General features: G+C 47.3%; 1 protein-coding gene across 3 annotated transcripts in view; it reads right to left on the bottom strand.

Moving 5' to 3' along the window:
• The window catches only part of GLIS1 (GLIS family zinc finger 1), a 260,654-nt gene extending 249,042 nt beyond the window's left edge, over positions 1-11,612 (bottom strand). For all 3 annotated transcript variants that reach the window (XM_061411896.1, XM_061411897.1, XM_061411898.1), the window contains exons 1-2: positions 11,476-11,612; positions 10,187-10,490 (exon numbers count right to left, since the gene is read on the bottom strand). In XM_061411896.1, the coding sequence (XP_061267880.1) occupies positions 10,187-10,490; positions 11,476-11,574 (403 nt within the window). In that variant the 5' untranslated portion in view covers positions 11,575-11,612. The remainder of the gene's footprint in view (positions 1-10,186; positions 10,491-11,475) is intronic.
• Between the last annotated feature and the right edge of the window lie 2,496 nt (positions 11,613-14,108).

The raw sequence follows: 14,108 nt of genomic DNA, 5'->3' as shown, positions 1-14,108 counted from the left end.
AAGTTGGTACCTAGAACCAGAGTTCAAACCTAGTGGTCTGGTTCCACATTACAGCCCCAACCAGCACCCTCTATCCTTCTCAGATACGTATTTGTGAGACAAGGTGCTAGACATAAGGCTACAAAGATAGATATTTGAATATTAACTATTTTATATTCTAAAAATGATTTAAAGAGGCACACAAATGAATAAAAATAAGCTCACAGTGTGTAAGGACGGAAGGACACATAAAGAGAAAATTCCAGGTTCGAAGCTTCATAAGGAAAAGTCTGATGCTGCTGCTCTGCTACTGCTAAGTCGCTTCAGTCGTGTCCGACTCTGTGCGACCCCATAGACGGTAGCCCACTAGGCTCCTCTGTCCCTGGGATTCTCCAGGCAAGAACACTGGAGTGGGTGGCCATTTCCTTCTCCGATGCATGAAAGTGAAAAGTGAAAGTGAAGTCGCTCAGTCGTGTCCGACTCTTAGCAACCCCATGGACTGCAGCCCACCAGGCTCCTCCGTCCATGGGATTTTCCAGGCAAGAGTACTGGAGTGGGTTGACATTGCCTTCTCCACTGATGCTGCTGAAGGACAAGCAAATAAGACATTAGGAAGAGATGGTAAACTTCCTGGTGGTCTGGTGGTTAAGAATCTGCCTTCCAATGCAGGGGATGCAAGTTCAATCCGTGGTCAGGGAACTGAGGTCCCACAAGCCTCAGAGCAACTAAGTGTGAGTATTACAGCTACTGAGCTCACAGACCACAACTAGAGAGTCTGTGCACCACAACAAAAGATTCCACTGATGCAATGAAGCAACAAAGACCCGATGCAGCCAAATGAATTAATTTAAAAATAAATAAATTCATTTCCTTTAAAAAAAAAAAAAAGGAAGAGATGGAACTGGATTGGCCGGAAGGCTTTGAACACCAGACCAAGGTGCTCAGATTTTTCCCTCAGTCAACTAGCTGCTAATCCATAAGCCATGGAGAAGGCAATGGTACCCCACTCCAGTACTCTCACCTGGAAAATTCCATGGACTGAGGAGCCTGGTAGTCTGCAGTCCATGGGGTCGCAAAGAGTCGGACATGACTGAGCGACTTTACTTACTTACTTAATCTACAAGCCAAGATATAATTTCAGGGAAGAGCGTGAAAGCATGTGCCAAAGACTATCTCTAGAACAAACCGATATCACTACAGATATGTGAGTGGTTGATAAAATACAAATCTCTTTAAAATAGCCCTTACAACTAGTAACCTCCAGGTATCTTTTCCACCAGTAGATAAAAAATATAACAGCTATCATAGGGGATAGATTTTTGTCCCTATGTTTAGAAAACTTGGGATACCCTGCTGTCAGGGATGGGAAGTAACAAGAAGGCTTTAAGCAAGGAACTCTTTGGGGATTGAAGGTCTGGGAATTTTGCCCTCCACCCACACCTATACCTCCACCTCTCCAGGCTAGAAATCAACCATCTGAAGTCCCAAAGATGAGCTGAGCCCAGCCAAAAGCCCCAATGCAGAGACATTCTCACAAAGAGAGCTACGTAAGTACAAATGACTGTTTGATCAATCATTTGGCCTCAGCGTGGGATTTGGTTAGAATTAAAGCCATCTGGTTGGGAGGGGGAGGAGACAAGCAGGCGGGAAAATGACCCACCCCCTCCCCCCAAAAAGCATTGTTAAAATATAACGGGGGAAAAACAGTAAAGTCTCTGCTGTTATTTCAGCCTAAGCCACTTAATCCTTCAGCACATAAAGCAACTTATTTTATGACCTTTTCCCTTTAAAAAGTAAATCAGAAGACGCTGCCTTGAATTCAGATATCTCTGAAACACACTACTCATCCCTCCCAGTGAAATATCCTGTTTCATAAACCTTCTTCGAGATACTTGAAACTGCAGATCACTAAATGCCTAGCTTTAGGCATCTGACATTCCAGAGAATTAATATTTAAACTTATTATAGGAAAAAAGAATTGAGTTTGGTTGAAGCATGAAATATTTAATAGTGTCTCCAAATTAGAAACCCTATTTTGTTTCGCGTTGGAAATGCCAACGTTATTACCTGGGCTTTGCACTCAAATAAGATAAAATGCACGGGCGGTCTTGAGATTAAACACACAATTACGGCCGTTTTCTCCAGAGAGAAGGGGAGCGAGACAGGTTTGGGGAGTGGAAGCGATTGGGTTTCATTTTTACGATACACTTAAAATTATATTATCATTCTCTGCCTGGAGGGTTGGACTTGAGAGGGTTGAAGCTACTTAAGCACTGAAAACTGTGTCAAGATCGGTGAATCCACAGAGCCCTATTCACAGGCTGGTGAAGCCGTCTATGTCTTGGAACGGGCCCGCTGCTGGGCAAAACCCCGGGGAACTTTCTCTACTCACTAGGACAAAAGTATTAAGTGGTTTGGGATAAAAATTAAGCTTCAATTGACACAGTGGATCCTGGCAGCCTCTGCCGGCACGTGTAATTTATTTACAGGGTTGGAAAGTCGGCAAAATACATCATCAACTCTTATACAAACTTCTATTAGGTATTAAATACCCAAGCCTCAGAGAAGTAATTCATATAGTCCAACAACGTTCCAAAATAAACCCAATCTCCAGCCCTCCGGAGAGCTTAAAACAGCAAATGGGATCTGTGTTTTTAAAGCCGAGTTTATAATACTCCCTGGTTTCTTGCTAAAGCTTTGCCATCAAACCTGTTACTTAAAAACAAAAGCAACAACATCTAAGAGAGTAATCCGGTTGCTAAAAAAGACATAAATAGGAAGAGGCTGAGCCACAGGCAACCAGGCCATCCTTGACACCTCTTCCGGCTCTCGCTTTCACACGCGGGCTCAACATCTAAAGGCAAAGGAGCTTTGGGCAAGCCGAAAGCCTCCTACAATTTCCACTTCAGAAAAAATATGACCCCTTGAGAATGTCCACGTTCACATACGTTCTCACAAACACATACACGCCCCCGTGCAAGGCCACAGACCCAAGCCAGCAGTGGGACCTCCTCCTTCCAGAGAGGGGCATTTGACTCATTCATCATTTGACACAAAAGACCCATTTCCCACAAACTCTAGTTCACTCTGATCCCTGGCTTGCTCTCCCCCACAAGCCTTTCTTCATCCCACCAGGCGTTTAATAAGAAATAATTAGTTAATAGATCTCCAGCCATCATGCCCAGTGAAGCATGCATTCTACACACCAAGTGTAGTGGGATCATGAGGAATTCTCTTCAAACAGAAGTCTTCACTACCAGCAGAAGGGGGATCACAGCCAGGGCCTAGGCAACAGAGCTCCCACGCACAGTATGACAGGCTCAAATGGGGACTTGAACCTGCAGTAACCAGTGGGGTGTGTGTATGCTGCTTCTGAGAGGGGTCTGCCTCCTGGGCCTCCAGTCTCATGCTCCTTGCCTGAGGACCCCCATGTCACAACTGGGAACCACTGTCCTTTCCCCATTTCTGCAACAGAGAGTAGTGGGGAGAGCCCCAGTGGAGGCAGAGTCTCCCCTTAAAGTCACACCTCAGCCTGTGAGCTGAGACTGCAGTCTGCCAGAGGGACTGGTTGTCTATACCTGCCTGTGGCCTTCCACTGCTGTCCCCCAGGGTTCGGAGACACACGCTAGAGCCACCACGACTCCTAGCTGCTGCATGGGTTTTAAAAGCTGTAGCTGAGAGCTCTGTGCTCTAGAGTAGCAGTCCCCTACCTTTTTGGCGCCAGGGACCTGTCTCGTGGAAGACGATTTTTCCACGGACCAGGAGAAACGCAGGGTGGTCTGGCGATGATTCAAGCGCACCACATTTATTGTGCACATTATTTCTATTATTACATCAGCTCCACCTCAGATCATCAGGTGTTAGATCCCAGAGGCTGAGGATCCCTGCTTCAGAAGGAGAGCACCGGCTTCGCTGTCAGACAGAGCTGGGTTCAAATCCCAGGCTCTGCTATCTACTTTCTGTACAGTGAGTCACTGCAAATTAAATATGGAGCTCACTGTTTAGACAAATTGCTCAACTTTTCCAAGCCTCATTTCCCTGATCTGTAAATTCAGAATAATGCCTCCTTTTCTCATAGGGTTATTGGGCTTTATTAAATGCAATGACAGCTATGAACTGCTTGACCTGGCACAGAGTAGGTGCTCAGTAAAGGTTAGTTGACATCTCTTCTTCTTCTGGTTCCTTCTGTGGTCAGCTTCAGGAGTCAAGAGTTCCAAGAAGAGGTCAAGTTGAGAACCAGACCTTTTTCTGTACTCTATATCCTTCCGAACTGCCCCAGCTGAGTTCACAAGGAATCCTTGAGCAACGGAGCAGGAAGGGACTACAGGTCATCCCAACCAAGTGCTTCCCATTTTACAGATGGGGAAACCGAGGCTTAGAGCCAAGGGCTGGGCCCACATGCATTGAGTCTGTACAATGGTGTGTGTGTTTGCTCCAGACAGGGCTAACCATAACCACCAAAAAAATTCAGGCCATACAGGAAATGCATTATTCAGTGAACGGACTGAAGGCTCCTCTCAGTGCATCTGACTCAAATGCTGACTTTAAAAACACAGCTCGTAATGCTAACACAATCCGCCTCGACCCACCGGAAACCTTCTGAAGGAATAACCCTTTAGAGTTAAGGGGACGACGGAGAAAAGAAGAAAACAGATGCTTCAAGTGACTTTAAACTAAAAGACCACTGGGTCAGGGTTGTATTTTTTCCACCCCATCCCATCCCAGGCCTCTGTTTTCTTTCAGTTTCTTATAAGGCTTTAGGACACCAAAGCAGCCACAAAACTTCCCCCCCACTCCACTCTTTCTGCTTCCCTTAACTCAGTAACTCAGCTATCAGTCCCGGACTTTGCTTCTAATGCTGAAAGCATTTTTTTTTTCATTGTAAACTATTAAGTCGGGCAGCGGCTGTTGATAAACAAGAAGTCCGTTTTTAAACTGCTAGAATCATTAGCACAGGGAAGGCGAGCAGCACAAATATTTCAGGAGTTTGCTCTTTTTTCCTGGCCCTAGTATCACAGCTGGGCTTTCTGCATGTTGCAGTTGAATTTTTCAAAGCCCAGGGCAGAATTTGTTTCATTTCTTCTCCCCCTGGAACTGAATGTCTTTGTTTCTTTAAACACAAAAAATAAACTACCCCCTACCAGAAGAAACAACACAAGTCTCCAGGTCCAAATTAACTGCAACTAAAATCTGTATTAGGAAAAAAAATTAGCAAACCACACAGTCTAATTTAACTTTGAATATAATCATAGATATAAGGTGAAGTTGTTGAAGTACAACCATATCAGCTTCAAAACAGAGAATTCTTTTCTAGGAAAATTGAGAGAAAGAAGGGAAATTATCTTCCCTATGCAAAACTCCCAGTTAGTGACTGGTCCATTTACAAATAAAGTTGGTATTTATTTGTTTGGTTTTTTTTTTTTTTCCTATTCCTATCCAAAAAAGGATGGAAAACCCCATTCCAAACTTTAGTTTCTCCCCTTTTCTAGGATGTTTGCCAAACTCCACAAAATAAAACCGAAGAAAATGATGATAATTATGCAACATTCAGAACAAAGAACATAAGAATATATTTTTTTAAATGATTCATTGTGCACTTATGCCTGTAATGGGATTTTAACGCACTGTAAAAATAAGCGTGCTGGCTCACTTAGCTTCTCACGCAACTGTAACGCAGGGAGATGAAGAACTTAAAGATGGGGTGAGTTTTGGTTTTTTTCTGAAGGAGGAGATGTGTGAAGGAAAACCATGGTGTATAAAGAAACATGTTTTTTAATCAGAGGTGGAGCAACACAGCCTATGGATATAATTCCGCAGCTAAGACAGTCCTGAGACCTCAGCCCAGCCTAGCACTACAGGTAAACATATCCGCAATAAGGAAGCCTAGGTAAGTTATGATCTCACGTGCTGTTTCCCTTTCCATTTTGCACGCCGGGTCTTAGCAGCTTCTACAGAGCTGGGGAGGCAAAAAGGGAAGAGAAATTCTAGCCACCCAAGATTCGTTGGGAATCTTTGGGAATTGTATTTCCGCTACATGTCTATAAAAGATTTGTCGGATACATAATTCTTATGACTGTAGACGCAACATGCTCCTATCTTATTTGTGTACCCACACACATACATGTTTCTCTTTGTCTCACTGAGCCTGACATTTGGCCAGCAGGTTTTTCTCCCCCTTATTTGAAACCTCAAGCACTGAAGAAATTTGGATCTGATTATTTCCGGATCACAGGACCAGCACTTTAAAATGGATGAAATGCAAGCAAATTGCCCACTAGAGCCGGAGGGGGTAAATGCTTTCAAAATAACTCATACCTTTCTATTATGGATGTGCTGGCCTCTCCAAAATCTCCCCAGAACATCACAGTGGCTTCTGATTCAAATGAAGAAACTCTACAAGGTAATGCCAACCAAAACCGTCATGTCTTACTCTCCACCTCCAGTCCCTAACGCGCCTGCTCACAACCTACAACTGCAGTCCTTCTTTGTTTTCATTTTTAAAGAAAAAATACATATACTTTTTCTTTAAGTTACAAGATTGACTGCTTTGGGAATTTTTAGCCACAGTATGATCGCTGTTAACAACGGCAGGGTCCACATTTGTCATGATCATCAGCCTCCTTTTTATTTGCTAGGATGTGTCCAGTCTCAGCACACAGTGAAAAGGGTCCATTGAGTTGCTGAGAATTATCTGGTTTGGTCTGAGAGCAGCAATTCTGGTCAGACAGAATCATTTGGTAAACTAAGAAGTTTTCTAACGATGGCACAGATACTCGTTACCAAATTCCGAAGATTCGAGACAGAAGAAATACCAACAGCAAAAATAGTTTAAATTCTCTGGGAACGCTTGGGAAGCCGTCATGAACGCCAGCTCTCAGCCACCAACACACACACATATAAGGCACTAGTTGTGAAATGGGAAGCCTTAGAAACTGCCACTTACTGTCTGTAGCCTTAAGCACATCCTTGAACCTGAATGTCTTCATCAATAAAATGGGAATCACAGTAGTAAGAGCCAGAATCTGCCTGCAGATACAAACTGCAAAGAGCTTTTACATCTGTCCCCTCAGAACAGCCCACGAGGTAGGCAGGGCTCAGCTGGCATGAAGGCTGATGAAAGAACGTGTGCGGGACACAAGCTGAAAACTGTAAAGCCTTGTGCACAGAGAGCAAGCTTCACCGAGTCAGCGCCACAGAGCTGACCGCCTCCATAAAGTCCAGATGTTTACCTTCTTTCCTTGTCAGAACTTCCACAAGCAGAGTGTTGGGTGTTTAATAAAAAGAAAGAAAAAGCGCAGCATCTGGTAATTTGGCCTTTTCAGCTGTTTGGAATCTGGATAAACGGGACTCTGCCATAAACAGATCATGATTCTTATTGTAAATGATGACAATGTTAGTCCATGACGTTGCACCATCCCCAGTGCCTCCTGACTCCAGATCTGGAAATGCAGAGGACCCTGACATTTAAGGATAAGCTGCTGGGTTCGAGAGCTCACGCTCTGCCTCAGTTTAGGGTCTGTCCGAGAAACAAGAAGGCAGAGCATCTGAAACCTGATTCCAAACCAAGCAATACTGTCGTCTCTCCGGTCACCGGGGAAGCACTGGCCACAAAAGACCTGAAGCTTGGCTCCTCTCAGCTTCTCTGGCTAGGACACCAGTTAAAAGTCGTGAAAGTCAACAATTTAAAAAAAAATCAAACTTTTCTCCATCCTCGCCCTACCCTCTTTGTCTCAAATAGAGCTGACCATAACAGTGCCCTACACGAATTAATAAACACGAACCCTTCTTCCTTTTTAGTTTATATTCTTACAACTGTTTCATTTTCCCTTGGGAAGGAAGCATTATTACCTCTCGTGCAAATGAAAAACCAGCGGTTGAGAACGTTAAACACATCACAAGAGCCGTCTCCAAAATAACCAGGCACTGAGGTGGCCCTTTGACACCTTATATCACTAATACTCTCCTCAGTCTTTCTGTCTCATGGTAGATTTACAAATGAGGAAACTAAGGCTCAGAGAAGGAAATAACTTCCCCCAGTCCCACGGATCCTAGGTGGCAGGGTCTTAAAATTTCCAGCACGGTCAATAAATATTTTTCAGTTGGTATTCTTGTCTTCTGTTTCCAGTAAGCCTGAGACTTGGAGCTAGACACCAAATATTCAAAGGGTTATGAGGTCTAGGGAGTATCTGGGTGGGAACAGGGGCAGCAAGAAGGTTTCTTTTATGGCCTGTTTGAGCAGGCTGCGCAGCTCTGATTTTCTCTCAGGCCACTATATAGCTTGACTACAGGGGAAAAAATTGCCTAGAAAGACAGAAGCCGAGTCAGAAGCCTCTTCAAGCCTAGGTCCATAAGCTATGGGCTGGCCAGAGACCCCCACCCAGCAGGCCTCAGTTTCCTCATCTTTTAAATGGGTATGACAAATCTGACCCCCACCAGCCTCACTGGAAGCTGTGAAGAAAACAGAAGCCTCTTACAAAAAGCTTAATCAGTACAACCATCTTAAGGTACAAAGAAAGAGGTGCTTCCTCCCATTCTTTTACTCTCCTCTGCCCTTTCCAAACACAAAAAAGATCTCGTATTTTAGACACTGGGGGCATGTGGATAAAAATAATTGGGGTTTAGGAGAATGGACGTCAGAAGATTGTACATAACTAATGCATACACATGAGAGGTCTCTAACCACAGCTTTGGATGTCAGAAAGTTGCACACAACGAAAGCATCCACATGAAAGGTCTCTAACCAGGGCTTGGAACAAAGGCTATGTTTGGGAGAGCAATTTATTAGGTCTGCAGAGAACTGAGATCTTCAGTTGACAGCTATTTTTTTTTAAACACAAAATGTTGCAAGAGGGTATCTATTTAAGGGAGGATTGTCTACAGGAGGGGGGCAAGTGAGGGAGCTCTGGGCTGCAAATATTACTCATGTCTTGCTGCACAGCCTTCCTCTCTTCCTAGTAAAAGGGAATCTCATGTGCGTATTCCAACAATAATACGCTAAAGCGTTTTCCTCTATATCCTTTACAAATGACCTCTATCTCTTGGAGAAGAGACTGAATTTAAAACAACAGCCAAGAAATAGTGCTCTCCTACAAAGTCAGGTATTTTCATTAAAAAGCAAAAAGTATTTATGTTTATTTCACTTTACCAGTCTTTGAATTAGAGAGTTTTTTTTTTTTTTTACCCTAAAGGCACTCTCATCCCTAAAAGTAAGCCACCCTACCATTTCTAAGTTGCCAATTGATGCTAAAGTGATGATGCCTATAAAGCCATTAAACAAACTTTTTTTCTTCCTTAAGAATTAGCTGGAAATAGAACCAAGAGGTCCCAAACAATGAAATAATAAAAAACCAAAGCTTTGCTTTTTCCCAGGGGAAAAAAGTAGATGAGGGGAAAGATACAGTGCCTCAACAATTTCCCCAATTTCTGGTTAATTATCTGTCAGTGTGAAACTTATAAATAATGGCTCAATAATAATTAACTGTGATGAGAAGAACATGCTCATGAGAATCCAGCCTCATCACTGACTTTGACCCATTAATTATACTGGAGCCTGCACCTTATACCCACCAGCCTCACTGGGTAGAAGACAGGTATTACAGACTAACTTTTGACCAAAGACTATGCTTTTGAAGCATCCAGTACATAACAGCCATTGTTAAAGTCAGGACTTCACTCAGGCTAGACTACAGATTCATAAAATTTTCCATCAGGAATCCAGAAATCATCTGGTATAATTAATTCCTTACTTGACAGATCGGGAAACTGAGGTCCCAAAAAGGGGAGAGGGGGCTGGCTGAAGGCTTCTGGTTTTTGTTACTGAGGAAGACTGGAATACTTCAAAGTATGCCGTTAGCAGGTTCAGAGACAGACATACTCGAGTTGCTACTCATCCTAATTTATAATAAGGTTTTGACAAATTTCACACAACTTTTATCAGAAACATACAGAAGCAAAATTATGTAATCTGAGCTTTCTAAACACACATCTCCCCCACAAATAGGCTTACTGAGTTTAAATTAGGTGCTTCCTAAACAGTCACCGTTTCAGAATGACAAGCGAGTCCCAAACAACTTGAGAGAAAACTGATGAACTTTGGAGAAAGTTCTACCAAGTGCTTGGGAAGATTCCTACAAAGGCCTGCCGTGGAATCAGACTACCCAAATCTCTCCACGCCCGTGGCCAGGCACGTCGGCGGGGCCATACTTACCCTTCCCGGCGGCAGTGGCGGAGGCCTTGGACGGACCGTAGTCTCGGGGACTCCGGGGCCGGAGGAGGTCGTGGGCGCGCGGTGGCGCGGGAGGCCGGGGCAGCAAGTCACGCGGACCCCCCTCCCCGCAGCCCCCGCCGCTCACGGTGACCCTGAAGGCCATGTGCGGGCCGAGGCCAGCGGGCCCCCGGCCGGGACCTGGAGCTCCGGGGGCCTCCTTCGGCCTCTTGTCTGAGTGCGCCTCGGCCACTTCGCAGTGCATGGCGCCCGGGCGGGGCGCACCGCTGGGGGTCTCGCCGGGCTTCTGCGGAGGGGAGAAAGCACAGGCGCGTCAGAATGAGCGGAGCGATCCCCTTCTGGTCCAGGGGGCGATGTTTGAGCAGGTCACCATCCCTCCGTTTATTCCTCCTTAGCGCCACCACACTCACCCTAACGTGACAAACCTACCTGATCCACGGAAAAGTCCCCTCCAGGGCGCAGGAACACCTAGCATGTCCTTCCCCGACTCGCGGAAGGCCCAGCTACCCAATCTGCCCCCATCCAGTCCTCTTTGGACGAAGGGGAAACTGAGGCCTGGAGAAGGGAGAGCGCCTGTGCGCGTCACCCAGTGGGACACGGAGCTGACGGCAGAGATTCCCGGAGCAGGGTACTGGCAAAGCCGCGGAGACTACTCGGAATGGGTCACGGGCTGCACACCTCGCCTCGTGGGCGCTCTGGGATCCGGCTGAGCGCAGGGACAGCCGACTACGCACCCGCAGGCCCGTGGGCAGACCCTCTGAGATACCACCACCACACAAGCTGCGAAAAGGGAGTCGGCGGATGTGTGCTCACTCCCGCAACGTGAACCCATACACGCACCGAGACGCACACTCCCACGCGCAGCGGAGAAAACCAACCGATCGCGCGTGCAAACCTGCAAAAAGTCGACAGCCCGTGCACTCCCGCTCCCACGCACACCAAACACACCCCGCAAATGCACACTCGGGGACAAGACGTGCCATACATTCTACTTTCACTCACCAGCTCCGACTCTCAGAAACACTAGTAGCTGCAGTCTCACGCTCACCACGCGCGAGCGCTGGGTGCCCCTCCACAGAGCCTTGGGCCTTCCATCATCCCTCCTGGAAAACGGACCCGGGGCCCCAAACTCTCCCTTCCCCTCGTGCTCCCCGCGCGATCCCCAAACTCCCCAATTCACCATCCTGGGACACCAGCCTTGGCCGTGGGCCGGGCGCCCTCCCCCTTCCCGGGCCGCGGGCCGCACCCCCTCTCACCTCGCCCCCACTCACCTCGCAGCGGCTGCTGCAGCTCGCTCGCGGGGCGCACTGCTCGGCGCGCCTCCACTGGCGCGGCAGCCCCAGCGGCCGCAGCTTCCAGCGGGGCGGCATCCCGGAGGCGGGGGCGGGGCCTCAGCCTGCCTGACAGCCTCTCCAGCCACTAACTCGAGGCGGCCGCCCCGCCGAGGCCAATCGCGGAGCGAGGGCGGGGCCTCCGCGGTTGCGGGCCAGGGCCAGCCGCGCGCGAGGCACGCCGGAGGGTTTGACAGGCGGCGGCCGGTGGCGCTGGGTGCTGCTCGGGCCCCGCTCCGCCCGCTGCCTATCAGGGATAGCCCGCCGGGCGGCGCCCCGGGCTGCAAAGCCTGGGCTCTGTAGTCGGGGCTGGGCCGTCCAGTGGGGCGAGAGGCACTCCGTATCAGGAGAGCCGAATCAACCTGTCTCTTCGCCTCTCCGAGGCTGAGACAAGACCCTTCGTCCCTCGTCCAGCGTCAGTTTTCTCCTGGTCAAATGGGACCCGCCAAGCCTGCTAACGTGGAGGCAGTGCAAGTAAAAGTGCTTTCAAAGTTTCCTTGCAGAATACAACCTGCTCCCACAGATTTCTCAGCGGGTCAGCAGCGAAGTTGGGACCCCAATCCAGGACTTTCAGACTACTTTTCTTAAGTTTCTGTTTCTGTGGTGCTTTTCACCTAAAAGAAACCAGACTAGAGTGTCTCCTTCCAAAGTCTAAAAATAGATATCCGGATCCCAACTAGAAAATACCCCCAAGTGAATCTGTGAATCTGTCTGGGAGCAGGGTCCCTGAACCTCGATTTTTAGCGAGCCCCCAGGAGATCCTGGGCTGGAGAATTCCACAGACAGAAGAGCCTGGTGGGCTACCGTCCATGTAGTCCATCAGGACCTGGGACCTGGTTCCCCTGACGGCCTGCTTCCCTCACAGACAGCAGTGTCGCAGCAAGTCCTGCCCAGAGTGTAGAAAGTAGAGGAAGAACAAGACCTCTGGGCAACTGGAAGCAGTGGCTCAGTTCCCATCTCCGAACCTCAGTTTCCCCCTGGGTAAAGTGGGGTTAATTCCCCGTGTCAGGTCTATCTAAGTTCACCGGAGGCTCTAGCCAGGCCTCTGAGATGGTGTCTATATTTCATGTCTGCTTGCCTCACTCCTCATTGTTTGTTGGTGATCTGGACCCACTTCAAGAACCCTGCCTGGCTCTTCACTCTTTGAAGAAAGGTGTCTGTCTAGTCTCTTTGGCCTTGGTCTCAAATTTAAAAATGTTTATCGAGCCCCTTCCGACTACACACCCAGATCAGGTCTCACAACATAGGATTCTACACAGGTAAGAGACCTCAAACAGCATCCCTGAATTCTTAGAAAACCAGAACATTAGAATTACCGAATCCTAAAATCTGATTTCCTGTCATTGATTAAATATAGCATCTTACAATTAGCAATAATGGCAAGAAGGACCTTGGAAATTTTGTTAGGCCCACCTCCACATTCAGAGGAGAGATGTGACTGGCCCATAGCAGTATGGTGGGGTGTGGCAGAACTGGCTCTGGAACCCAGGCTTCCTGACTCCCATTCCAGCACTCTTTCTCCTGTGCCAGCCATGAGGTCTCTCGTAGACACAGTACGTCAGCCAGCCCCGCCCATCGCGCACAGTCCAAGGGCCATGGGCTGCATAGGGCACCCCAAAGGTTTTGCCTCTATCCAGGGATTTGGAGTTGGGGGTTTCTGCTACTTTTATGGCAAGAGAGAAAGGGGTAGAAAGGAGTCAGAGTAGCTCACCAAGCCCTCCAACACACCACCAGATGCTCCTTCCCCATTCCCTCACTCTTCTGAAGTGCCAGGGCCAGCTTTGGCACCCACAGGCCATGTGGCTTTTAGTAAATCAGAATCTCATTCTGGACCTCAGTTTCTCCCTCGAAAAGCTGGAGGGTTGGAAAAAGATTCCCGGCCTTTCCCGTTCTGCCCTTTGGTGAGGCCAGGAACCAGGAACTGAGTCCTTTGCTTCTCTCCTTACCACAGACACACACACAGAACACTGCACACTTAGTCGGAACTCAGAAAATATTTGCTGAAGTCACTTAACCAACTGGCACTGCAGGCAAAGACTTCAGATTTCCAAGATGCAGCAACAATTCATTTAGTGATTCTTTGCTGAGCACCTACTGCTGATCCAGTTTCCATGCCTGAGCTGGGGACATAGAGATCCTGACTGTCCCTCAGTGAATTCACAGCTCCACCCCACCAGGACAGATGTGAAGTCTGGCAAAGTAATGAGAAGGTTAATCTACTCAATAGAACAGACCACTTAAATGTAGTATGTGGCAGGACCTCTTTGGGGATATACTGAATCCAGGGGGTATATGCTTGGTTTTTCTTTCCTAGAAGGAAATACAAGAAAGTGTTAACAGGGGTTACGGGAATGGAGGACTGGGGGGTGGGGTGGGCTGGGCTGGGGTGGGGTGTGGTGGGAAGCCTGTACTTTACATTTTACACTTCTCTGAACTGTTCATTTTTTCTAACAATATATATTCTCCTCTCTCCCTTTCAACAGGGGTTATTTAAGAGTAGTAGGATTACAGATTTTAATGTTTTTCTTTATACTTTCAGTTTGAAAATAATATTTGTTAATATTTTAATTGTC

This window comes from Bos javanicus, chromosome 3 (assembly GCF_032452875.1).
Source record: "Bos javanicus breed banteng chromosome 3, ARS-OSU_banteng_1.0, whole genome shotgun sequence".
NCBI classification, from domain to species: Eukaryota; Metazoa; Chordata; class Mammalia; order Artiodactyla; family Bovidae; genus Bos; species Bos javanicus.
The sequence above is the reverse complement of the archived record's forward strand: the minus strand, read 5'-3'. Positions and strand labels throughout refer to the sequence as shown.